Below are 26,646 nucleotides of genomic sequence, written 5' to 3' on the forward strand. Positions count from 1 at the left end.
ATGAGATCTGTCCTTAGCCTCTTTTCCCTGCCTTTGATTCTTGTGTTTGGGATTTTGATCCCCTTTAAAGCCAGGGGTGGGGAGAGCCCCTTCCAGGCTTCCACCCTGGCTCTGCTGCAGATAGTGGTACAAACGCAGGCTTCTCCAGTCCTCAGCGTACGCAGGGAAAATCCCCAAACCCACCACCCCAAGATGTGGCGCGGATTCCGGGCGTGTCCCCATATAACGGCGCTGAGATAGCTGATGATTCAGATGTCGGCTATCACTCGAGTGTTACTCCGTGATGCTAGCATGAGCTCTGCCAGCTAGCATGAGCTCTTCCAGCTGGCATGGAAGTTTCTCAAGGGTCAGCTGTCGTGGTCTCGGTCTCCTGCGGGTCACAGTTCACGTGCATCTTCCCTCCCTGCCGGGAAAGCTCCCTGCTCTGGGGGCACATGGTTGGAGTGGAGGTGTCCCGGGCTGTGCGCTCCGCAGGCCCAGGCTTAAAGGCCGGCTCTCTAGTTGACTCGCTGAGCGACCACCCAAGGCCACGTTTCCTAAGACGCTCTCCTTACCTGGACCAGCCCGTCTCTAAAAGAAGCAAAGGGGAGCCAGTGAGGCTGGGAAGCTGTCAGCAGCCTTTCTTTCTTCCACCACTTGCAGTGTCACAACCATGATTCAACCCAAGACAGGGCGGCAGCTTCCCTAATTAGCCCGGAGACGCTCCGGACCCAGACGGTTATAAAAAAAAAAACAACTTTTACTTTTATTCAAACGTACAATTCCCATCCACGGCGCCCTCCCTCTGGACCCGGCCATCGGGCCGCTGACCCCCAGGTGACCCCCGAGGTCGAGGCTGGAGTCGGGGCCGCATCCCTCTCGGATGGGGCGCGCAGAGGCGCGGGGCCAGGGCGCCTCGTCTTCTGGGTCGTCTGGGTCTCTGGCGGACCCCGGCCCCGCTCAGTGGGGGCAGCCAGGCCTGGAGCCCCGACAGCGCCGCCGCACGGGCCGGCCCAGGCGGGGTCGCCGCAGGCTGCTGAGGGGTTCCCGCGGGCAGCCAGGCCCGCACCCGGCGCCCTCCCGGCCTGCGGGGCCCACCTCCCCCGCCCCTCCCCGCGAGCTCGCGGCCAGACTCGGCCCGGCGGCGGGAGTGGCGCGCCGCGGGGGAGGTGCGCGCGACTGGCGGGCGAGCGAGCGAGCTGAGCGGCGTCCGCCCCCGCCGCGCCGAGAGCAGCCGAGCCGAGCCGGCGCGCCCGGGGCGGGGAGCGCGCACGAGGCCGGGCGAGCGCCGGCTCCGGAGGGTCGTGCCCCCGCCCGCGTCCGGGTCTCCGGGCCACGACCCGGCGGCGGCGAGGCCGGGCGGCCACCTGCAGCGCCGCGTGCGGAACGGGCGTCCGCGCTCCCGGGGCGGCCGCAGTCCCGCCGCCCCCACTTCGCCGACCGAGCCTCCGGCGCTTCGTGGAGCCGCCCGCGCTCCCGTGCAGGTACCGGGGCGGGGGGACCCGAGTGGAGCGGCCGCGGGCGCGCGTGGGCCGGGGACCGCGGCGCGGGGACCCGGGCGGGGACGGCGCGGGCCGGGAGCCGGGCTTGGCCGGCCAGCCAGGGGTCGGGGCGCCGAGGGCTGGGCGCGGGCCTCCAGGTGCCCCTCGGACCGCGGACAGGGCGCCTTGCCCGCGGCCGCCTCTCGGGGCAGCGCTGGCCCAGGGCCGAGTCTAGCCGGACGCGCTCCCGCAAGCGCCCGAAGTTTCCCTTTGCTCACTTTGCCGGACGACTTTGCGTCGTGAGGGGAAGCCTCGCAGTTGATCGTGTTCAGAAAATAGAAAAGAGGGAAGACGGTCTGCAGGGTTGAAGTTGTTAGTAGACGGAAGTATTTGTGCCTCCCGTCGCTAATGGCCACGGCAGGAGAAAATAGTGGACAGAGTCATAAACTATTTTCCTCCTGCTCCAGGTAATGGTTGATTTGTTATACAGGTTTTAGGCTTTGATTACAAGCCGCTAGTACGAGGTTCTGGGTGTGATCTAAGAAATGTTCGAATTTTTAATCAACACATATTTGTTGAACAGAGACTTCATCTCAGGCGGGGCTTTAATATGAGGTGAACAAGTGATCAAAGCATAAGTAGCTACGCCAATGTAGTAGTTACCAACTAAGCTTCGGCTTTTGAAATGCAAAGTGAAAAGGAATGCCACCGTTTGGATTGGACTTGCGTAGGTACAGGCGGCAGCTGGTATCGTGTCACTGCTGAAAACTTAATTTTGAGCCAGAAATCCATCCAGTGGGAGACAAGCAGCTGTGTGATCGAGCCCACCCCACACCTTCCCCAACTGATATCTTAAAATATCCCACCCCGTTATTCAAGCCTGCACGCTTCCTTCATTTACATAACATGTGCACGTGACCATGGAACAGAATCTGTTTAGACCCCGGTCTCCCTGGAGCTCACACCTGCGATGATGGAGCCTCCTGATCACTCCTTACAGCCCTTTGAGGTCATAAAATTGTGAGGAGAAACATATCTAGAGGCAGTGCAGGAGCATCAGGGGTCTCTGCCTTTGGGGGCCGGTGGAGAAGGGTTGAGCTGGGCTGGTTTCTTGGCACTGCCCCAGTGCTGTGCTGAGCCATATTGGAGCCTAAGGCAGAAGGAAAAATCAGTAATACGGATCCTGTCTTTATTTAAAATTGTGGTGTTTTGTACAGTGCGGATTTTGTGTTAATTTTGATGTTTTAAAACAGTTCATGATAACATTTATCTTCTGGAGTTCCTGGTACCGCCTTACGTTTTGTGCCTGGAGCGCGGGCCTCGCTTGCCTCACCCTCGGTCTAGACTTGCCTGTGCGTCAAGTTTCTTAGCCTCTCTGAGCACGTTTCCTCGTTGCTAAAATTTTAAAAAGTGGCCCCTCCACGGGTGTTGTGCAGCTCACGCACAGCATGTGGCCGCTGCGTGGGACCAGGCACGTGGGGCACACGAAAGGGTGGCTGTCCTGTTCGTATTGTCACTCAGCTTGGTCATCTTGAGCTGGTCACCGAATCTTGCTGAGTGTCAGTTTGACTCAGCAGAATGGGAGTGGTGATCGCCAGCTCACAGGGTTAAGTGAGAGACTGTGGGTGAAGGTGCCTGGGCCTCTGGGGGGTGAGTTTTCCGCGATGGCTCAGGGGGCCTGGATTGCCTTGGCAAGCTTGCAGTCACCTGCTCTTCCTCTGGAGGTTAGCCATGTGCCTTGTGCACAGACACGCTTTTTTTTTTTTAATTAATTTTTTTTTTGGCTGTGTTGGGTCTTTGCTGCTGTGTGCGGGCTTTCTCTAGTTGCAGCGAGCGGGGGCTACTCTGGCACACGGGCTTCAATCGTTGTGGCCCGCGGGCTCCAGAGCACAGACAGGCTCAGTAGCTGTGGCACATGGGCCCAGTTGCTCTGCAGCATGTGGGATCCTCCCGGGCCAGGGATCGAACCCGTGTCCCCTGCATTGGCAGGCGGACTCCCAACCGCTGCACCACCAGGGAAGCCCCCAGACACACTTTTATAAACGCTGTTTGTGTTGCATGGAGACCCTGCGGAAGCATTTGAATCCGAGTAGAGATGTTTCTTGCCCAGCTTTATCGTGGAAGGGTGAAGGTCACCAGCCACCAGTTGTGATGGGCAAAGATTTTTATAGGTGAGCTTAATTTCGCTGCCCCGAACGGACTTTGGTTCCCGTTTGATATATCTAGTCCTAGGTCATGATCGTGATTTTCCTGAGCCTAATTCTAGTGAGTTTCTCTCAGCCGCTATCTAGCTTAAAGCAGCTTAGTCCCTCAGAGTCAGTCTCTGTCTCCCCACGTCACCCTCTGGGGCCCCTTCTCACCGCAGGTGGTCTCTGGGCTCCAGGAGAAGGTTGCAGTTACATCGGGGCATGGGGGAGAGTGGCCCCTTGCTGTCCTCTGATGGGTTTCCCACGACTGAGCCTCCTTTTTCTGTTTCCACTGCCTATTGTCCAGCCGGGTGTCACTGGGGTGAGCCACAGCTGGGGACCCGGCTCCTGCATCTGGTCCTGAGGTCCCCACCCCCTTGGGTCTCCACCAGGTCCCTGCTGGGCACCTGGGAACCTGCCCAGTCTGTGTGGAACAGCCCAGGCCCCCATACCTGCTGTATTGAGCAGTCCCTGTGCTACCAGCAGGAGGAAGGACAGACTCCCCCCTGCCTTCTCCATCCCCCTCCACCTCCTGGGGTTTTTTCTTCCCGCACCGCCTCTCCTCCTCCAGGCACGGTGCAAAGGGCCAGGGGGCTCCCAGGCTCCTCTCTCCCGGTACCAGAAGAACTTTTTTCCACCTGCAGGGCAGGAATCTTTCTTAGGTTGTGTCTCCTGTCTTCTGGACATTGTGGCTTAGAGTAAAGCTCTTGATGTGTAAAGGGAATTTCAACATCTTTTTCTCTTAACTCCCCCATCCCTGGAGAAACCAGATGTACTCTGGCAAGGTGGGAAGGAAGCAGGGTGGGGAGCAAGCTGGGGAAATAGACTGGAAACTCCCTCTCCCCCCGCCCCATCTTCTGGGTCGCTGACCTCGGTTATGTGCACTGGGCTTCTTAGTACCTGAAAAAGACTGGAAAGGCTGTAGGGCCTGTTGGAGTTGCCAGTCTGGGGCTGGGAGGAAATGGAGAAAGAGCAGCTTTGAAGCTTTGGTGGTGGGGGGAGAGCAGAGCTGTCTGCCTACACACTACTGAGCCCAGCCCGGTAGACCAGTTTCACATGCATTAGTGTTTTCCGAACAGTCACCCTATTTCTGCCGCTGCTGCTTCATCGTCAGAACGACCCACTGTATGCTTGGCATTTTACTAAAAGCAGCAGGAAAAATACAGAAAAGTCCAAGTCATAATTGATGCTTCAGGGTCCTTGGGAATTGTCTGGAGAATATGATTAGCTCTTATGAAACCTAAAGCTATACACCCAGAGCCCTGGGTTTAGTTCACACTCCATGCGTGGAAGGTTAAGTGGCCAGTGAAGGCTTCTCAGAGGAGGTGGGACTTTAAGTAACATTAAGACTTGGCCACACAGACGTGAGATGAAAGAGAACTTCCCCTGGGAAGGAGCTCTTGAATTCCTAGAGACAGAAGGCTGCCCCAGGAGTGGCCTTTCGGGTCCCACCTGTGACTTGACCCTTCCTGGTGTTGTGCTTATCCGTTTTGTTGTCAAGGGTACCTGTAAACCCTGGTACAGGTAGTGTCATCTGTACAAAGGACAACAGGCACGGTCAGCTTTCTAAATGCCTGGTCTTTTCCCCCAGCTGAATGGAAATCAGAGGAATTCTCATCTAACCCTGTTATTCTTAGTTATCTGCACCTGGAAACTCATTTCAAACTTTCAGCTCAGGTAAATGGACCTTTAAGACACATTGGTGATTCTTAGGAGTTACGGCGGCATCCTTTGTATTGCTTTAACGTGCTATGACCCATAACCCTGAGCTCAGTGGGTCACAAACCAGTAGATGCCATGGGGTGGGGGGGCGGATGCACAGCAAACTTAGCAGCAGATTGACAAGAAATGATCAGACAGGTGTGGCCACACCACTAGGGATGCCCCCTCACTGGTGTTGGCCACTAGCTCCGTGCAGACACTTGCACTGTTCCTGTGTAGATTCCGGGTAGGAAGGGCTCCCAGTTATTTTTCTTATGGTTAAGCTATCCGTGAAAAGAAATTACAGAAGAGCCTTTTGAAAGGTGAGGAGTAGGAAGTTATTTATTTGCTCAAGTGTCTTCCTAGCCCTGATGTGTGGGACGGGCTTTTGAATGTATGAAGTTTGAGAACTTCTGGAGTACCCACCTTCACCCCTGGGGTCCAAACACCAATCTGACCATTGTTTCTATCCCCAGATTCTCACATCTGTGGGAGACAACAGAAGCATCAGCTGAGGTGTGCAAGTTTCCCAAGAAACTGGTCTCAGAACAGCTGTCCCAAGTGTGGACATGAAAATGTCAGAGGTGTTTTGCTTTCTTAAAGCAGGTTGTCCAGCCGAGGCGGGCAGTCAGGGCTTTGGTTTCCGCTCTGCCACTTAGAGTCCCTGCGACCCCATAGCCTGGGGGTAGGGACACACGTGCTCACACACACACACACACACACACACAAGCATCACTTGAGGTACTGTATCAGCGGAGAAAATGCTTCATAAATTATTTGTGGCTGTTACTCTTCCATTGTCTTTCTTAGAAGGCAAAAGGGTGTTTATTATAGTTCTCAATTAGGAACCCCTAATAAAGTCTCCTAAAGCAATAAAGGGTCCTTCCTCAGCTGAGATCTGATGGCGTTCCAGGAAAATGAGCAAGTGTGCTCTACAGAGCACCCCTGAGCAGGGCTAAGTGGTCGACGTCCTGTGGGAAAGGACCTTGATGCAAGTTAAAGCAGAGAGCCAGGGCAGAAAGACGGGGAAGGTAACGCAGGTAACACAGGTAGGAGAGGGTGACACAGGTGGGAATTCCTCTGATTTCCATTCAGCAGGTGGGAGAGCCTCAGACCCTGAGTCCTGGGGCGTGCAGGGTTCGCGTGGCCCATCTCCCTCTGCAGTGTCAGCTTTCCCCGCTAACGTGTGCTTACAAGTACTAGCAGCAGGGCCGCAGATGGGAGGTGCCCTGGGCCAGTGACGTGCGCGCGCGCACACACACACGTTCTGCTGGGAGCCGTAGGGACAGTTCTGCCCGGCCACATCTGTGGCCTGCCGGTGAGCCTCATGAACAGCGTGGATCAGAGGACCACAGTCGGTGTCACCAGTGGGTAACCGAATGACAGCCAGTATCAGGTTCCTGTTGTATATGTAGTCTCCTGCCTGTGAATGTATTATGAATATTTAGAACCTTTTCAACATTAGTGTATCATGAATATTTACTGCCCAGCTGCCTGGGTATATTTAGCCCCTCATGACTATCGGGTGTCTGTCCGTCCTTCCCCACCTCTCTGTGTTGGATGCACACATGCCCTCCTTCCTGAGTTTTTATCTCCCCTTAACATATCTTGCGAGCGTCATCCATCCCCTTTGCTGTCCTTTCTGTAGACGCTGCTGCGAGCCTGTGCAAGCTGCTCTCAGCTCTTCGCTCTTGGTCTGCTTGCAGCTCTGGGGCAGGCACAGCCTCAGCACCTCGTGGGTGCAGGGGCAGGTGCGGTGGCCATGAAGGCTCTGACCTGGGTCCCTTGAGTTCTCCTCACGGCTCTGCAGCCCACGTGGGAAATGCAGGGAGCTGCTCCGAAGCAGCGTCTGCACTGGCACCAGCTATTCTAACCTGGGTTTGATACCTAACTCCTAATCCCGAGGTTCCATCAGCTTGCCTGTTAATTATTCATCCTTTCTCCCTGACCTCCTCCGCAAGGAGTGGTAGCAGGAGCTTTCTTATGGGTCCGTCTGCGTGGAAGATTCCTGACTTAGCAGCTGCAGTGCTAACTCTGCTGATGGAAGTGAGGAGAAGGAGGGTGGCGTTTGCTGGGGGGTCGACGTCTGAACCAGGCGGCCACGCCACTCCACCTGGTGGTTCATCCTCCGTGCCCTGGGGTCATTTCCATGGGGATAGACTTGGCCCTGTATATTTGCTAGGTGTCAGCTGCATGGTCCATTGGAAATCAGATCTTTAAATCATGATGTATTAGCATTTCCAGTGTACTTTCAGGGTGTGAATGGGCTCTTAGTGTACGAACACAGAACATCTTGCAGATGTGCGCCACCTGCTTTCTGAGGCTTAGCTGGTATCATCTTGCTGCTGTGTGGCCTTCGCGAGCGAAGACGGGTCTGTGCGTCGAGGGGTTCTGGTAAGCAAGGCTTATCCGGTACCACGTTCTAGAGCTGAAGTCGTTGGGAGCGTTCCATGGGTATCCCGGGGTCTCTAGGTGGCAGAGGGACCATTGCAGACAGGACTCGGCCAGGCCAGCAAGCGGGGAGGGCCTGGAAGGTGGTGAACGCGGCGTGGGACGGGTCGTCCAGCCGCCTGGGGCCCCGACCAGGCTTGTGATTTGGCTCCGTCCTGGCAGGCTGCCCCCCTCGGGTGGCCCGAGGCCAGGTGCTGCATAACAGACAGACTCTCCCATCCAGCAAGCCAGGGGGCAGAACACGAGGCAGCTCGGTAACATTTGGGGGCCTATCCTTCCAAACTTTGTCCCTGCTGCTCCGAATACGCATACATACGTGTATGCACAAAAGTATATATTAATACAAAGAGGTAATGCCTGCACTGTTTTCTGGGCTGCCTTTTCAAAGTGAGTAGCTCTTTTCCACATGGTCGGATACGCTTCCTTAGCACCAGCTGTCATGGCTGCGAGGGATTCCATGGTCCGGGTGGCCCCCGCTTACTCACCAAGCCCTCTGTCGGATGGACATTTCCTTAGGTCATTTTCAGTCTGTCACCGTTTAGCAGCACGACAGTGAAGGCCGTTGTCAGTGCTCTTTTGTATGTTGTCTGGTCGCTTCCTTTGACGTCCTGTCTCATAAGTAGATTTCCTGTCTATGTACAAGCCTCCTCCTTTGAGGTGTCCTGCCCAGAGTCTTTTTTTTTTTTTCCACACTAAAGTTTTTTTTCCCCACGAGATTTCATGGATCTTGGTCGACGGCATCGTCAGCATCTGTGCTATTCAGGATTTGCTCTGGTTAGTTTAAGGAGAAGAGGATTTAATGCAGGAAATTCAGGGATAACAGAATCATTGAAAGCTCAGCCCTGGGCCAGACCCGCAGGGGTGACCCCCAGAGCAACACTGCAGAGCTGTCCCGCCGGGAGCTGCCTCCCACCCCAGACCCACCGCGTGGAGGGTCCCACCTGCTGCTCGGCGATCGTCGCGGAGCTGTGGCCGGTGGATCACCTGGGACCCCCATCACCACCCGTGGGAAAATCTGATGCCTCCGTGGTGGTGCCTGTTAGCAAAGAGGCACAGGAAACTCCACCTCGTGGGGAGCGTGGCCTGGATGGAGGCCGGGAAGTGTGGTCTTGCTTTTCTAGCTTCTAGCAGGCAGTGAGCAAGCCTGCAGGTGGGCTGAACTGTATCTCAGCCCTTCTCTCTTTCTTCTTAAAAAAAAATTTTGTACTTTTTGTGTTCTATTTGATGCAGACGGGTGAAGTTCACAGAGTTTAGCCATGGGTTCTGTGGGCCTGGTCCCTGCCTTGCAGAATCAATCATTTGTCCTCTCCAGAGAAGGTCAAGGTCGTTTCCCTGATAAGGTTTTCATTTCAGTCCCCTTCTCTTCAGACCCCTTTTGACATGACCCCAGCCCCCTTCCTGCTCAGTCTTAGAAACCAGATTGGCAGCCTCTCCAGCCTGAGCTTCAAATAGGTAAAAAAAGAAACACTATATATCTGTCTCTATATATCAGTATCTATCTCAAGGTGAAGCCACATACGAATAGCGCCTGCAGACTTGCCTTCTATACAGACCATGTATTTGAAAATCAGGCCCCCTGAGGCCTGCCTGTGGGAAGCTGTGGGCTGGCTCTTTTCTCTCTGGGGGACCCTGGGTTCTGTTGCCCCTTCACACTGAGCAGCCCTGAGCTGTCAGGCGTGGGTAGGAAGCAGGAGTTAGCTTATGCTAAGTTAATAGCCAATTTTTTTTCATGACCCATAATTGACCAGCAGGTAGTTTATGAACCGTATTTCTCCCTGCCTCTTCCAACGGCCTTTATGTGTAATTAGTGTGAATTCAGGTGTTTGTATAGCTCCAAGCTCCCCCTCTGCGTGGTTTCTGTATTTTCAGTTGTTCCAGGAAAGCATTGCCGAGGAAGGATTCCAGAAAAGACTGTGTCCTTAGCAACCCAGAGCCGTGGTGGTGGTGGGGTGTTTGGGTGACAGCAGGGGGGCAACCCCAGCCTGGGGGTGCACGCTCTCCTGACCCTCAACAGGTTCTCTGGCCCTCATGGTGTGTGCTCCCCCTTTAGAGATGGACTGTTTAAAACAAGCCGGTGCTCCCCAGCTCGAAGCTCTGAGGGGGGTGGTAGGGGTGAGAAGGGGGCTCGGCCCCCTCCATCTCCAGGTGGGCCGACACAGCCCTTGGGACTAGTCCTTGGAGGGTCCAGCAGGTCATGCTTTCAGCGAGGCGCATCAAAGGAACCCATGTCTTTTAAAAAAGAGAAAGTAATCGTGATTTGCTGTATCCCAAGTGATGTGCCTTAGGTTTCCACAACACCTTCTTTCTGTGGTTTATATGTAACAGACATTTGCCTTTCTTTAATTTTAGGGGGTTGTACATTGATTGTATATGATGAAGTAAACTGAAATAATTGTTTTACCAGCAACAGGTGTTTCTTTCCGTTTTTCTAAGCACGTACGATGAGATTCTGAATTTTGTGCATGTGGCATAGATACATTGGATAATCCAGGCTGCCTATTGCATAACCTCCCCCTCCCCGAATCTTGTGCTTTCAAATAGTTACTAAGCTGTGAGTATGTGTGCGATTAGATGAGTCCCTTTCCAGATTAGATGAGTCTCTTTCCAGCGCAGAGAGCAGGTGATGTTGAGGCCACGCATCATTTTGGGTCTTTCATCTTCAGCATCTCATTTTGTCCTTACGATCACCCTGTGCATTTTACAGATAAGGAGACTGAGGCCCAGAGAAGCCAAGTAACTTGGCCAGGGCCCCTCAGCTAGTGAGCAACAGAGCTGTGGACCCACTTCCACCCCCTCGTCTCTCAGGAGATGATTTCCCCTTGAAAACAGACTGTTTGTTCCTTAGGTAACACGCCAGGTGCTGCCAGGACTGCTTTACCCCCACCCCCATTTTTATTCCCATTTTCTGGAGGAGCAAACTGAGGCACAGAGCGGTTATGAGACTTACCTAGACAGCCAGTCCACGGTGGAGCAGGGAATTGAACCCAGTGTCCTTTCCTTGTCGCCTGTTGAACTCTTCCTTGTCAACCTCTTGAACTGTTAATGTGGAAATGGCCTGGAAGTGTCCTTATAACTGGCCCAGGGTTTCTGTTAGTGGGAGTGAACTTGGCAAGTTACTCCCCAGGGTGTGCACGAGGCCTGGGGCACGGGAGGGGCTCCTTGTTCCAGGCCACTTCCCCCCAGAGCTGCTTCCATGACACCCACGCGGGGCGGGAGTTTCTGGGGACCCTCCTGCTTCCCTCCTGCATCCGCCGCCTGCAGCAGCTTCTGCAGGAAAGCAGAGGAGGGGAGGTGGCAGGTGGGGAGACAGCTGAGGGCATGGGCTGGGGGCTGGGCCGACCCAGTGGGCCTCGGGCTCACTTTCCTCCAGGGTTGTTGGGAGAAGCAAAGGCAGTCGTTTGTGTGGAAGTGGCAGGTATGCTGTAGCCAGTGGACAAGAGTGAGTTAAAAAGGATGTGTTATTATAATTAAGCCTTACTTACCTCTCTCTCTTTTTTAATGTTAGAACATTCCTAGTTAAAATTGAACAAGGCCTCGTGACTGGGAGCTCTGGGTGCAGAGCCTGACTCTCGCATTCTCCAGCCACGTGGCCTCTCAGCGCCTCTGTTTCCCATCTGGAAAATGGGATGGGACGAGCCCCTACCTCTGAGGGTCGTTGTGTGGACCAACTGGGGTACTGTTGCCTGTAACGTGCCATCTGAGAGAATAAGAAGTGTAGTGTCGAGTGAGGGGGACGGGTTGGAGCCCCGGTGGGCTGAACATGGGCTGTGTTCGAGGCACTGTTGGGTGCTTAAGGAATACATGATCCCACTGGTTCTGGCAGCAACCTTAAAGAGTACAAACAATTATCCCTGTTTGGAGGTGAGGAAACGAAAGCTCAGGAGGTGAAAGTGGCGTGTGTGCCTGTCCCCATCTGGGGACACCTAGGTGGGCAGAGAGGGAGGCGGTCACCTGAAGCCCCTGGGGTGGGGGAGGGGGTCCAGAGCTACTGGTGCTGGGATCCTGCCTTGTCACCAGGTCAGTGGTTGGCTGGCACACCAGGGTGGCTACATCCTGAGTCTCTCGGGCTCCATGGGGCAATCCCAAGTGAACGGTTCACCATGTGCCGGCAGGATTAGCCAAGGGAGCAGATACTTCCCAAACATCCTCTGTTCTTGTTTCTCCCCAATTCCCAAATACACACTTCCGCTGTAATATCAACATGACATTAAAACAGTTCTTTGCTCTTCTCATGGATGTGTAGTCTTTTGTGTGAAGTTGCAGTTTAAGCTCTTCACTGTCAATCAAAGTGGAATTCCCATCTGAATTCAAGGCACAACATCCAGGATGGTCTGCCATGGTGTTTGGTTTCTTAAAGGCTGTCAGTTCTCCCCTAAAGCCAGAGTTCCTGGTCTTTCTGAGTAGGAGTGTCCCTTTGTAACATTGGAAAGTTAGGGAAACCTTCCACATAACAGCAGTTATATTTTTAATATATCAGTATATAAACAAAAAGACAGTATGAGTTTTGAGGCTCATCTAGATGACATATTTTATTAATCACATCTACACTTATTTAAAAATAATAACCTACACAGGGAGATCCGCTCGGTGCTTTGTGACCACCTAGAGGGGTGGGATAGGGAGGGTGGGAGGGAGACACAAGAGGGAGGAGATGTGGGGATATATGTATATGTACAGCTGATTCACTTTGTTATAAAGCAGAAACTAACACACCATTGTAAAGCAATTATACTCTAATAAAGATGTATAAAAAAAGTAAAATAAAAATAATAACCTGCATATGTATGTGACATAATATTGATACCATTTCTATATAATGCTTCTTTATCAGGGATTCACAGGTAAAGAACTAAGGATCTGTGTTTGGAGATTTCATATTTGTAGCCTTTCAAAAAAGTGGATATGCCCTTTTGCAGTTTGCTTTTTCCTCCTGGGTACTTTGCTTGCAATTTCAGTAGGTTCCACCAGGGGGTGCTTCTGCAGTGGATGAAGCTTCACTTCAGCTATGAGACAAAGTGTAGTTTTCTACTCCCAAATGTTTTCTTTTTAGGACAAACATACCTTAATTAAAAGAAAACATATGAATTAAGAAAAAATGGTCTAAAAGAGGTAACCAAACATGAAGACAAATTTAAGAGATGTAATAGGCTGAATAATACCAAAATTCCAAGTATTAATTACTGCTTAGTTTTCTCTATTTCAGGATTTCAGGATTAATTAATTAACTAATTTATTTATTTATTGGTCATGCCACGTGGCTTATGGGAGGGGTCCCCAACCCCCAGTACCAGTCTGAGGCCTGTTGGGAACCGGGCCGCACAGCAGGAGGTGAGTGGCAGGCGAGCGAGCGAAACTTCATCTGCTGCTCCCCATCGCTCCCCATCTCTTGCATTACCACCTGAACCATCCTCCCCCACCCCCCATCCGTGGAAAAATTGTTTTCCACGAAACCAGTCCCTGGTGCCAAAAAGGTTGGAGACCGCTGGCTTATGGCATCTTAGTTCCCTGACAAGGGATCGAACCCGGACCCTGGCAGTGAAAGCGCCAAGTCCTAACCACTGGACCTCCAGGAATCCCCAGGATTGATTTTTAAAAAGTAATCCCCAAGCGTCAGCCACTGCACTAACTTCCAAAGGGTCTGAAGTGTCACAGCCCAGGAGAGCTTTAGCATTAGAAGTATACAGGATGTCTTAACCACTTAGGGACCATGAGGCACCAGGACCCCACTTTTATACCTGGACCCTAACAGAAGGATCGAGGACTCTAGCAGGCACGTTGTTCCCTCAGCAGCCTGGTCTCACAGGCCACCGTGGCCTCTTATTCACCTGCGAGAGAGAGCTGCATGTCAAGCTAATTTGAATATGAAATACAGAGCCAAGAAAATCAGGCAAACGTCCTCAAACAAACCTATCATTTCATCCAGTAGTCCCACTGGTAAAAGTTCCCTGCTGTTTGTTCTTTTCAGTGTGCCTTCAGTACACATTATCAAGGTCCATGGAGCCCACAGTCTAAACAGCACTGAAATATAAGCATAAGGGCAATGAATGTGACGGGTGAGGGCAGCAGGTCCTCTGGGGTGGGGTGCCTGGGGCCTGGGTCCTAGAGGCACTGGCCGAGCTTGCGCCAGTTTCCGTGGGGAGCGTCCAGGGAACCCTGTGGGGCTCACGGTGGGGCAGGGCCCACCGGCCCGGTGGACACAGGACGCACAGTGCTGAGCGTCCGTAATAGCTTTAGGGGCCCACAGAAATGTCTTAATTTCTTCTAAAATCAGAAGGAAAACATGAACTTTAGGTTCAAGAAAATGTTTTAGTATACAATAATATATTCATCTTTATACCAATGCAATTGTAAGACCTGGCCTCCAGGCATTGTCAAGCGTTATTTTCTTCTCCTTTGTTGGTCCACCTTGTCATTCAAGGGAGGCCAAGGAGGCGGAGGGTGATTGCCTGGGCTGTACCTTGGCCTGATATCAGCCTGCTTGAGGCTGCCGTCGCCTCACCTACCCTGCTGACTCAGGAGGTCTGGGTGGGACCGTACTTTGTGTTTAACAAGCTTTTGCGGGTGAATCTGCTGCGTGGCCAGGGTTGAGGGCCTTGGCCTTCACCTGAGCGTGTCTGGGCCACGGTTGGGCAGATCTGATTTCCAGGACCCGGGCTCCCACCTTCCTGCAGGAGGGAGGAGCCCAAACAGTTGTTGGGGAAGATTCCAGGTGTGCAGGGCTGGGCTGGCCTGCACCCCATCTGCTCTGAAGAGGCACAAACGCTCCTTTGTCCTCAGCCCCTCGGGCCTCCCGGTCTTCCTGGAATCATTCTTCCTTTTGGCTTCTCCATACCCAAGGTGCACATTTCCAGCTTCCTTCACCCAGTTTATCAGCACACACTTGCTGCACCCGAGTGCGCGGCACTGGGATTGGGGCAGGACAGCTGACTGTGGGCTGGGCCTTCCCAGCATCACCTGACAGGGCACAGACGTGTGAATAGCTTATCAGAAAGTAAACTGGATAAGTAAGGGCTCCTCCACAAGGTGCAAACCCAGTGGGGATTTTTAAAAAATTCCTAACATTTTATTTTACTTATTTTTGCTATTTTATTTTATTTTTTATTGAGCTATAATTGCCATTAGTTTCAAGTGTACAACATAATGATTCAATATTTGTATATAATGCAAAATGATCACAATAACTCTGGTTAACATCCGCTACCGTACATATTTACACAATTTTTTGTAATGAGAACTTTTAAGATCTACTCTCAGCACCTTTCAAATACGCACTACACTGATTTTTAAAAAACTGTATATACTGAGTTTTTGTTTAGTTTTGAACTCCACCCTTCAGGCACACTGAGAACAGGAGCCGGGGACAAGCAGCTCGGGGGCGGGGGGAGGGTGTGCAACCAGAAGGGGGTTCAGTCCCGGAAGCACTTTTGAGGTGCGGTAGACATAGCAGTGGATGGATCTAGAGGAGTGAAGGTCGTTGCTACAGGGAGCGACACCTCCAGTTGGGAGAAGGGTCTGGTGTGTGTGGGACAGGCTGTATCTGATGGGACAGGGCATGGGCTGTGTAGAGGGCTGTCGAGGGCGGAGGGGTTTAAAAGAGGAGGCTGCCGCGAAACCGAAACCGAGGAGGAAAGCGCGGGCGCCCCTTAGTGGCCACAGCCCTGGGGGCCTGCAGGGGCCACCACTCACTCAGTGAGGGCTTTGGAACCAGCTGTGCTTGGCTGGGGGACATTGCAGAGACAGCGCCTACGTGCGGAAGTGTCCACAATTCGCCTGTCTGCCCCTAAGATAGTCGGGAAATGTGATGGGGAAGCTTCTCCACCAATGACAGAATCAAAGATGGAATTCCTGGGAAGGGTGCTGATGGGAAATGTACAGAACCTGCATGAAGATGGAGTTAATGCAACTCCTAGCTAGGATCTTGGTGGATAACCTATCAGATATTAAAACATATTATAAATTAATAATGCTTTAAACATTTTGATTTGGGGCTGGTAATTGAAAGCATATCCATGGAGCAGACTAGAAAGTCTGGGAAATAAGAGTTAATAGATTTAGTTAATATTTAACCACTAGGAAAACCATCAGGTTTCTCACTCATGTCAAACCCCAAAATGTATTCCATGTGGATTGCAATTTTAAATGTAAAAATGAAGTCATTAAATTTACTTCAGTTGAGAACTTAAGAAATGATGGGATGAGGAACATCTTTCTACATGTGATACCAGAGGCAGAAGCCACAAGGTCAAAATTGTTTTGTCTCACCAGGGGGAATCAAAACTTTAGGGTGCTAAAAGGAAAAAACCCCAAAACAAAATAAAAAGTCAGTTGATAAACTGAGAAAGAAAAACTCCTGCAACACGTATAGAAAAATACTCTTACATAAACAACTCTGATAACTGATATGAAGAACACTTTTTGTGAATGAACTTGCCAATAGGAAAGTGGCTGAACGATGTGAATTCATTCACATAAGGAGAAATAAATGGCAGTAAATCTGAGAAAGTCGGTCGTAAAGTAATAAAATAGGTGCATATTAAAATTAGATACTATTTTTTGCCATCAAATTAGCAAAATTTGGGGTGTGTATCGTTTGTGTTTGTTTTCGTGAATGATGGTACTTGGTGCAAGTGGAGCCGTGTGGAAGATACAAGCTTTCTGTCAAGCAGTTTGGCAGTATGTCCCAAAACCCTTAAAAGAATTCACCCCTTCATCCTGGGGATTCCACTTCTAGGAAATTTTCCCAAGGACACAATTAAATCTGCAGTCAAAAGATTTCTATGCAAGGATGTTCATCACAACATAAGTTATAAAGATGAGAACTTGGAAGCAATTTAAACACCCAATAATAGGGAGTGAGTCATTCATACGCCAAGTGTGGTTGAACCCTTAGGAACATTTCCGAAGGATGCTTAGTCACAAGGGCACTTCGTGATCTAGGGCTAAATGAAGTAGGCGGGAGGGATGGTGGGCCGGGGCTGGAGGGGGAGCCGGGGACCCGTGGGAAAGAGCTGGGGGGCCAAAGTGAAGATGGGAGATGTGTTGGGAGAATAGGCCGGTCTTCACTTTTTTCAGAGCAGATACTGGGTGCAAGGCACTGTCATTTAGGTGTGATTTGGAGAACAGGAAAGTTTGGACCAAAGGAAGGGGTGCTGACACTGGGCAGGCTCTCAGAGTAGTGGACCGGCTTTCTGCCCTGGGGTCTGGTGTCCACCTGGCCCCTCCAGAGGCTTTGCTTCCGGGACTAAACCCCCTTCTGGTTGCACACCCTCCCCCCGCCCCCGAGCTGCTTGTCCCCTGCTCCTGTTCTCAGTGTGCCTGAAGGGTGGAGTTCAAAACTAAACAAAAACTCAGTATATACAGTTTTTTAAAAATCAGAATATAAAAACTTTTAAAAGAGGGATTGTAGTCTATATAAAAACAAGTTTAGGGCTTCCCTGGTGGCGCAGTGGTTGGGGGTCCGCCTGCTGATGCAGGAGACACGGGTTCGTGCCCCGGTCCGGGAAGATCCCACATGCCGCGGAGCGGCTGGGCCCGTGAGCCATGGCCGCTGAGCCTGCATGTCCGGAGCCTGTGCTCCGCAATGGGAGAGGCCACAACGGTGAGAAGCCCGCGTCCCCCCAACCAAAAAAAACAAAAACAAAACAAGTTTATATGTTATTTGTGTGTGTGTATAGGGAGAAGATTGAAAGAAAACATTGTTTTGGGTCAGCTCTGATAAAATTATGGGAGATTTAATATTTTTCTGTATTTTTTCTTATAATCAGCATGGATGACTTTTTTTAAACAGCTTTATTGAGATGTAAGTGACGTATAATCTTCTGAACACATTTAAAGTGCACAATTTGATAAGTTTGGACATATTTATGTATCCGTGAAACCAATACCACAGTCGAGACAGTGAACATATCCATCACCCCCAGAAATGCCTCATGCCCTTTCTAATCTCTTCCCTCCATCCCCCTCCCTTCCCACTGGTCCACTCTCTGTCACTGTTACTCAATTTACATTCCCAAGAATTTTATATAAAAGGAATCATGCAGTAGATCCTCTCGTCTGGCCTCGTTCAGCCTGTAATTATTTTGTGATTCATCCATGTAGTTGCGTCAGTGGTTTATTCTTTGTCATTGCTGAGTAGTATCCCATCGTATGGGTACAGCACAGTGTTCTTACAATCCAATGAATTACTGTTATAATTAGAATCCCCATTTTTCTAGGTGTATCCTAACATTGGATGATGTCGCGGGAGTTTGGGCTCCTGCCGTCCGGCCCTCTCTGGAAGTTTGGGGCAGTTTTCCAGGCCAGTGCCCTGGGTGAGCCCGGAAGGGACACCTGCTGTCATTCACCAAACAAAAGGCTCGGCCGCGCCTTTGAACACTTGCACTGTATTCGGTCAGTGTTTTGATTTGGGTTCCAGGGAGACGGAGAGCTGGTTAGTAGACATTAGGAAGATTTGCCTGTGTGCTTCCTCTCGGTCATAGAGTTGGAGGGAACTGTGTCGAAAGAGCTTGACCTCTGGGACTTCCCTGGCGGTCCAATGGTTAAGACTTCGCCTTCCAATGCAGGGGGTGTGGGTTTGATCCTGGTTGAGGAGCTAAGATCCCACATGCCTTGCAGCCAAAAAACCAACATGTAAAACAGAAGCAGTATTGTAACCAATTCAATAAACCTGATGACTGCCGGACGCTGGGCCGGACCGGCCCTGGGAGCAGCCTTGGGCTAAGATTCATCCTTCCTTCCCTCTCAGGGGTCTAAATTACAGGGATGAGACTGTCAAGAACGGAACCAGGAGGAAGGGCAAGTGGCTGTGTCCCCCTCGCCCCCCGCAGGAGTGCTGACTGCCGGGCGCGTGCACCCAGGGCAGCCCGCCTCCCCCGCGGACCCTCCAGTTTGAGCAGAGTTGATGAGGGGCATGTGGTTCCAGGGCCCTGAACTGGTGAGCTCCGGAACCCGATCCCCGGGAGGCGGGAGGCGGAGGAGGGGTCAAGACAGGGCTCCACCTCCACCCCGCGACTCCTGTTTTTAAAAAAATCTCCTTGGAAGCGGACGGTAACCAACAGCAGGTCTGCCTGGACCACGTCTGGCCCGTGTAATCGGAGAGCTACCGTGGGGTGGAGACGGCACCCAGCCTCTGTAACCCGACGTGGGAGGGGTGAGCCCGGAGCAGCCCCGCCGTTTTCTGGAAGCGCCTGCGGGCTCAGCCCCGGACCTTTTCAGTTGCTGTGGTCCCGCAGCGGTGGCGGAGGAGCTGCGTCAGGGCTGGAGTCTGTGAAGCGCCTGGGGACAGGCCGGGGGTGGGGGTGTGTGCCGGTGGGGCTGCCCGTCCTTAGCATCAGGGGTGGGCAGGACCCTGCTGGTTTCTTGGGACCCCCCTCCCTGTGTGCGCCTTTTCTGCGCGTTTTCACTGGTGGCGTCCACGTGCGCGTGGGTGTGATACCCAGCACAGAGAGGGGCGCCGTCCCGCTGGAAACCTGGCTCTCGGACGCTTCCTGCCTGAGGTGGAGGTTCCGAGGCCGCCTTGAGTAAATGTCCGGGCTGCTGTTGGCACTGGCGGGGTTGCTGTGCGGTGCCGGAGGAGGTGGAGGAGGAGAATGACTTCCCAAGTGGAAGATCCGTTGGAAGAATTCCAGGACTGCAGGGCCCCCCTGTTGGTTCTTGCCTCCTCCCATAGCGTATTTAATCCTGAAAACAGCCCTGCAGTAGGGTTTGTTATGTTTATTCTGATTCTCGAGAGGCTCAGAGTGTGTAAGTAACTTGCCCGACCACATACATTGGTTAAGGTCCTTCTTTTTTTCTTTTCTTTTCTAAGAGTCAGACAGATTTCATTTTATTTATTTTTATTTATTTATTTTATTGGCGTATAATTGCTTTACAATGTTGTGTTTCTGCTGTACAATGAAGTGAATCAGCTCTATGTATATATACATCCCCTCTCTCGGACCTCCCTCCCACCCCCCTCCCCCATCCCACCCATCTAGGTCATCACAGAGCACCGAGCGGAGTTCCCTGTGCTATACAGCAGGTTCCCACTAGCTAGCTATTTTACACATGGTAGTGTATTCATGTCAAATCTAATCTCCCGATTCATCCCACCCTCCCCTTCCCCCCACTGTGTCCACACTTCCATTCTCTATGTCTACGTCTCTATTCCTGCCCTGGAACTAGGTTCACCTGTACCATTTTTCTGGCTTCCACATACATGCGTTACTATACGATGTTTGTTTTCTTGCTGCTGCAGAGCGTGCTCTCCGTGACTCCTGGATGCCCAGACCTGCCCTCTGATGGGAGGTGTGGTCCTTAGCGACTAAGGGGCCCCCCACATCTGACCAGCATTCCTTGCATCTAAGCATGTCTGATACCTGCCCCTCCCCTCACTGCCCACAGGTTCCAGCCTTGAAATTCCCTGTTCCCCCAACCTCCCCAGAGGCTGCAGGCCTGTGTCCTCACTGCCCGTGGGCTGCCCACAGGTCACCCTTCCCCCTCCCTCGCCTCCTGCGCAGAAGTAACTGTTCCGTGTTGCTTCCCCTCTCGCGCTGTATCGTACCCCCGCTACAGGTAGGGCGGAAACAGCGACTCTGAGATTTCTTGATGGTGGAGGCTCTGCCTGAGGTCCTGGGGACGTGGAAGAATAACGCAAAATAGGTGTTCAGGAGATGGTTTTGGAATTAGGTTGAGCTGAGCTTTTAGATGTAAATTCTCCCTTCTTTTCTGATCTCTCGTCTTTAAGGTTTGAGAACGTTGGCAATAGGGTGAGAATTTTCCACACTCCAAACGGGTCTCGATGGTAAACAGTAAGACAGGTTTAATTTTTAACTCCAGATTTTAACTCCATGGTTGTGTACCACGAGCATATGGCTGGACATATCAAGACATCCATCCATGGAGTTCAAAATCGGGGCTCGTCCCCACCAGTGTGATTTGTGGAAGTGATGAGAGGCCTCCCCGCCAGGCCGAGGACCCCTGGCCCCGAGCTGATGGGGTGCTCGTGGGCGCCTTGTGGCCTGTCTCCTGGCCCCTGCTTCTAGGCGCCTCAGAAATGAGTCAGAACATGTGCGCGTGGGCTTGTGCGGGTGGCAGGGAGCCCAGAATTAGCTCAGTTGCTTCAGCAGGGCTGCCGAGGGGAGGGGGCGGCCGTGCCAGTCGGGGGCGGGAGGCAGGCGGCCCCCAGCCGCCGCGGGGGGGCGGGGGCATCGCTCTCAGGAGCCATCACGGGCCTGGAGCGGGGACAAGCCTGTCTATGCCTGGCACACGCCCCGTTGCAGACGAGCAGTGGGTCGGAGCAGCAGATCTGTGCAAGCACAGCTGGTGTGAGCCCAGCGCCTGAGACAGAGCGGGGGTCAGACGGGCACGGCCAGGTCGCCCCTGAGGAGCAGGTGGCAGACAGGAGTGGGCATCGCCATGCTCGCTGTTGACCTCCAGCCCAGAGCCTTTACCTGCCTGCAGCATACCTGGGCCACGTTGTACCCACCCCGCCCACCGCCTGACAGCACGGCCCCCTTCTCCATTTGTTGTTCTTTTACTCTTTGCAGACTGCCTTTTTGTTCGAAGGAATGAGCAGTTAGCATGGCTATTTCAATCAATTGCAAAACGCTGTGGTCTCCCTTGCCCCTTTCCCGCTCTCCCCAATCCCGGGCACAGGTGTGTCGTCCAGGACGCTGGTGGCTGTCACCAGAGGATACACTCCCGTCGCCAGTTAGGGCCAAACAAGGGGCGGGGAGGGGCCTGGCACGTGTGACACCACCGCATGAGTCAGCCAGCTGGGACAGTAAAACAGTTAAGCACACGTGTGTCAGTATTGTTCTCGAAAGAACATTTCTCCACTGTCACCTCTGCGGTTTTCCTGTTGCCATGTGAGACGCATGCGGGCAGAGCAATCGGTGTGCTTGGGGTTTCTGTGGGTTTAATCATGTGAACTGACGGTTTGGGGAAGAAAACAAAGCATGCACAGGTTTTCAGGGTGGCCCAGCTTTGAGGCTCAGCAGGTAATTTCTGCCTGGGAGTGCCGGCCTTGCCTTGGGCCCCAGCGCTTGGATTCAGGAGGCCACAGCGGGCCACCGGCACCCTGTCCCGCAGAGGCTCGGCGGCTCCCGTTCCTGCAGGTGCCTCCCCTTCTGGCCCTGCCATCGATCTGGGCATCCTCATGACGTTGAACACACCTGGACCTCTCACACTAAGGGGGCGGATGGTCATCTGTGGGAGTCTGAGAGCAGGGACTGCATCCTGTCAGCTTCATCCATCAGTGCCTGACCTCGTGCTCTGCCCACAGAGGCCCAGGACCCTCAGTCAGTGCTTGTGGGCCGGCACCTGGGGCTGCCGGGGGCATCTGTGCAAAGTGTCCCATAGTCTGGAGAAACCTCCCCATCTATAGAACCGTCTGTTTGTTTTTTCAAGTCACAGCTTGCACCCAGCAGTCTTATTTGGGCCCACCATTAACTGCGAGGTGGGCAGGGCCAGAATTAACATGCCCCTTTGAGGGACAAGGTACCACGGAGTATTAGGGACGTGCCTGTGTAGGAAGCAGAAGCACAGGCACTGTGGGTCTCCTGCCTCTCAGATAGGCACCCGGCCCAGGTGCCTGGCCTTGGGACAAGCCCCGCCTACCCCGCCCCGGCCCCACCCAGAGCTCTGGGTGTAAAAACTCCCTCGGCAAGCCCCGACCTGGGGGATCGTGGAGCACGAATAGTTCCAGAGTTTGGACAACTTCTGTATTTTCCAGAACCGGTAGCCGAGAAGAGCGAAGTAGTTTGCAGTAGGCTAAATGTTGGAAAAATTATTTGGGGAAGATTTTTTTTTTTTTTAATCCTAATCCAGGTTTATAATGCCTGGCCAGCAACATCGGTGTGATATTCGTCCCATAGCTGCTCTGTGCGACCACAGCTGCTGTGAGCCCAGCCTGCCTCAGGCCCGAGGGGTTAGACGTACACTGCTGTATCCTCCACTTCCTGGCAGCCATATGGGGTTGAAGACAACTTCTCAACCTTTCTTGAAAAATAAACAGTTTCTTAGATTTTTCTGGTTCTTTGTGTCCAGCAAGCTCACTGGAACCTGAGTCCTGAACACCCCTTTTGTCTGAGAGGTAATTGCATGCACCCTCGAGCCGAGCAGTTGACCTGTCTCACCTGATTTAATCTTCCTGTTATCCCGAGCGTAGGCGCAGTTATCAGCTGCACTTTGCAGAAAATCAAACGTGTGCACTGGGGACGGACCCCTGCCGGGGTCACCCTGTAAATGGGCCCAGGCCCGATGGCCTCTAAGCCCACACTCTGGTGGTGGGTGGGTGTGGGAGGGAAGCACACCTTAACCCTGACCCGTGTGGCTTCCAGGCTGCTCCTTGTTTGGGGAGAAGGGTTGTCATGTGAGCCAGAGCTGACTCTGGTTCTGGGGCGTCCTCGGAGCAGTGGTTTGGGAAGCAAAGAACTACTCAGAATGCATCCTCAGAGAAAATGCTGCCCTGCGCTGTTCGCAAAAGGTGTGCGGTGTGTCCTGCCTGAGGGTGGTCCTGACCCACAGCCTGTTGGCAAGAGGTCTCTGAAATCTGCTCCAGCAGGTGGAGCAGCTGCAGGAGGGGCTGGAGCCGCAGTGGGAGGTGGTGCCAGGCCGGTGGGCAGGGAACAGCATTCCCCCCTGCCCCCCATGCGATGCTGGGGAGAGAGGACACGATGACAAGACGGGCTTATTGCTGAAGCGTGTTTTATTAAGCCCGGAGGGTTGAGAACCTGCACGGAATGCAGGCATTTCCTCCTTCAGGATTCAGTTACCCCTTTTGAAAGCCGCCAGAGCCCTGATACCCGTTCATTTTACTGTCGTTGTCCCTCAGCCATATCGCTGCCCCTTTGTCATGCCCGCTGATGGGCTTTGGACCTGGGGACAGGCTCTGTGGGTTTGCAGGTGGCCCGGGAACAGGATTCCTCTGACCAAAAGGGAAGCAGGGAAACGAGCAGCTGGCCAGGTGGCTGGGGGCGCCCTAGCAGGTGGAGCGTTCGGTGCCAGGTCCATGCTCCCCCGGGGGAAACCGGCTCAGCCTGGCATCAGATTGCAGTGGGCCTTTGCAGGTCAGAGCAGGAATAAGTGGGAGGGAGGCGGCTTCCTCGTGCACGGCTGCTGTTTGCTCGTGTCACGCAGCCTGACAGCTCATTTCCTTTGCATCCGCAGATTTCCTGAACAGTGGTTTGATGACAGTTGCCTGGGTCCAAATTGCATGGAAACATTCTGAACCTCCTCTGGGATCCTGTATCTAAGAATCATGACTGCTTTCTCAGACATTTAATAGGAATTCTTCCATACCTGCCCACCTCTTCTTATGAGCGGTAGCTCTTACATCACACAGCTGCTACATGTAAATCAGCAGACAATTGAACCAAATAAAGAAAATAACCTCATGAACAAGAAAGCCCCCCCTGAGAAGCCCAGGGAACCTAATGGGAATATTGTACGGGAAATGTAAGCATTTGCTACTGCCGTCTAGGGCTCTGGAAAATATGAATTTCGTGGCGTGCGCAGAAACCTTACACAGAAATTGCCTGACAGCCCTCCTCCAATCTCTTATGAAACTTTGCCGGAGAGTTCTCACAGGGTCTCTGAGGGAGCAGAGTTTCTGAAATGCTGATTCACTGTGTGAGGCTTAAAATCAGGACGTCTTTGTACAGCCCCTGCTATTAGCGTCTGCGTTATACTTTTAAAGATAGGGTTAGGGAAGTTTTGGGCAGTGAGCTTCCTCTGTGTAGACCTCTGAACCTTTAGGATTCTTCTGGCTGGTTCTGCAAATAGAGACTCAGTCCAGGCTGAGAGAAGACAGGTGAGGTGTAAATGCCATTCACTTCCGCACACATGGACTTGCAATGGAAATTGTGATGTTCAGGCCGCCTCTCAAGTGGATTCTGGACGTTGCTGCTCTCCTGCAGCGGTGCCGGGGTGTGGAGGGGCTGGAGGGAAGGTCCTTGGATCTGTGAGCCACCAGACACCCAAGCCTCGGTCTGTTGTCCGGGGCAAATGGCAGCTTGTCCCAGGGAAGGGAGGGGTAGGCTCTTTCACGTACTTATCTGCCTGGGAGACATTCACAGCGATAGGGTGAGTTTGAGTTCGGGTTTTTCTTTGGGCTGATAACATCTTCCTGTTCCCTGACAGGCTGTTAGCGTGACAAGCCGTCCACAGGCTGTGGGTGGGAGAAACCGTGGCGTCGTATAGCTGGGTGCTCCCCCTGATCCAGATCCCCATTTGTAGCGAGGGGTGGGCATTTGCTAAGAAAATAACTGTTGTTGGAGGGTTGACTTGGTCCTGCATTTGCGAGAGTAACAGCGTGTGACCCGTTTGCTGCCCCACAGCTGAAGATTTGGAAGTGTCTAAATGAGACCCAATGCTTGAGGGTGACCTCAGAGCTCCCCAGGTCACACACTTGGGTTCCTCTGCCCTTGTGGCTGGTTTCCCAGATGAGATGGCCCGTCAGTCCACTGGTTACAGCTGCGAATGGGAAAGGAGCACTGCCAGCTCCTGCTCTGGCTGTGGCTGAGCTCAACCAGAAGAACTATGGAAGGAGGTCCTTTTATTCCAGGCTTCCAAACTGCAGGTCTCTACTTGGTGTCAGAGATGAGAACCGGCCTCATGTTCCCATGGGTTTATCTGAAAGTACATTTTACTCGTGATGCCTTGCCGGATTTGCATAGGTGTTTAACAGGTGTCAAAGCATTCGCGTTTTCTGCTCCAAGAAAAGCTCCATCATCAGTCTTTTTTTATGTGGTCTTAGGGTAGGTAGTTCATTTTGCAGTTTCTTCCATACAGCAGCCAGAGTCAGAATATAATCAGACTTCCAACCCCAGCCACAGTGGGATAGTAATTGCTGGATTTCCTCTTTTTCCAACAATTTTGATACAGGGCAAAATATATGAAGCAACTGTTTTCAGGGATGGAACAATGTTCAGTGGTCTGTGATCCAAATGGAAGCGTGTGAGGCACGTTCCACATCCATCCTGGCTTTCTGTGGGGGAGTGCCTTCAAAACCAACACACAGGGCTTCCCTGGTGGCGCAATGATTGAGAGTCCGCCTGCCGATGCAGGGGACACGGGTTCGTGCCCCGGTCTGGGAAGATCCCACATGCCGCAGAGCGGCTGGGCCCGTGAGCCATGGCCGCTGAGCCTGCGTGTCCGGAGCCTGTGCTCCATAATGGGAGAGGCCACAGCAGTGAGAGGCCCGTGTACCGCAAAAACACAAAACAAAAAAACCAAGACACAGGGGAGCAGAGACCAACAGAGAGATGGGCAGAGGAAACAGAGGTCAGAATTTGGGGGTGCTGAGGCATCCGGAATTTGTGGGGCACAGTGTACTGGAGACGAAGCTTCTGAAATCTTCAAAGTGGTCGCCTAGTCTTGCACAATACTAAGTTGTGTTTACACAGGACAGGGCTCCTTGAGGCTCAGAAAAGAACAACTACTAAGGAGCAAGTAGTGAGCTAAAACAAAGATTCTGGAGGTGACACAGTGCTGAGAGACAGAGCTCTAACCTGCCAGAGTGAGGAGCTCTTACTGAACAACTGAGGCCACAGAAAGGCCACACCTTAGGAATAGGGTTTCTTTAATCTGGAGTAAGGACCACGCTAAACCCACAATAACAAGACCTAAAAACAAGCCTCATTAGGATCAGGATGATATGCCAGTCAACTGACTGTCTGCCAGAATCAAACTCAACACTATTTAAACGAAGTGTTATCTACAATGTCCAGCATACAATAAAAACATCACTAGACACGTAAACAGTGTGACCAGGAACAAAGAGAAAAAGGTCACGAGATACACCCCCATAGAAACATAATGAGCAAGCAGATGGGAATTTCAGTAGAGAAATGGAAATTTAAGAAACA

The 26,646-nt window shown here is 52.5% G+C and overlaps 1 protein-coding gene across 2 annotated transcripts in view; it reads left to right on the top strand.

Annotated features, from left to right (window-relative positions):
* Nucleotides 1-1,283: 1,283 nt before the first annotated feature.
* CRACDL (CRACD like) overlaps nucleotides 1,284-26,646 on the top strand; it is a 121,667-nt gene continuing 96,304 nt past the window's right edge. Inside the window, exons 1-2 of one of the 2 annotated variants that reach the window (XM_027128875.1) lie at nucleotides 1,284-1,463; nucleotides 23,948-24,235. In XM_027128875.1, coding sequence (XP_026984676.1) covers nucleotides 24,096-24,235 — 140 coding nt within the window. In that variant the 5' untranslated portion in view covers nucleotides 1,284-1,463; nucleotides 23,948-24,095. The remainder of the gene's footprint in view (nucleotides 1,464-23,947; nucleotides 24,236-26,646) is intronic. The other variant, XM_027128872.1, reaches the window with a different exon arrangement.

This window comes from Aethalodelphis obliquidens, unplaced genomic scaffold (assembly GCF_003676395.1).
Source record: "Aethalodelphis obliquidens isolate GAN/ISIS:26980383/991018 unplaced genomic scaffold, ASM367639v1 scaffold35, whole genome shotgun sequence".
NCBI lineage: Eukaryota > Metazoa > Chordata > Mammalia > Artiodactyla > Delphinidae > Aethalodelphis > Aethalodelphis obliquidens.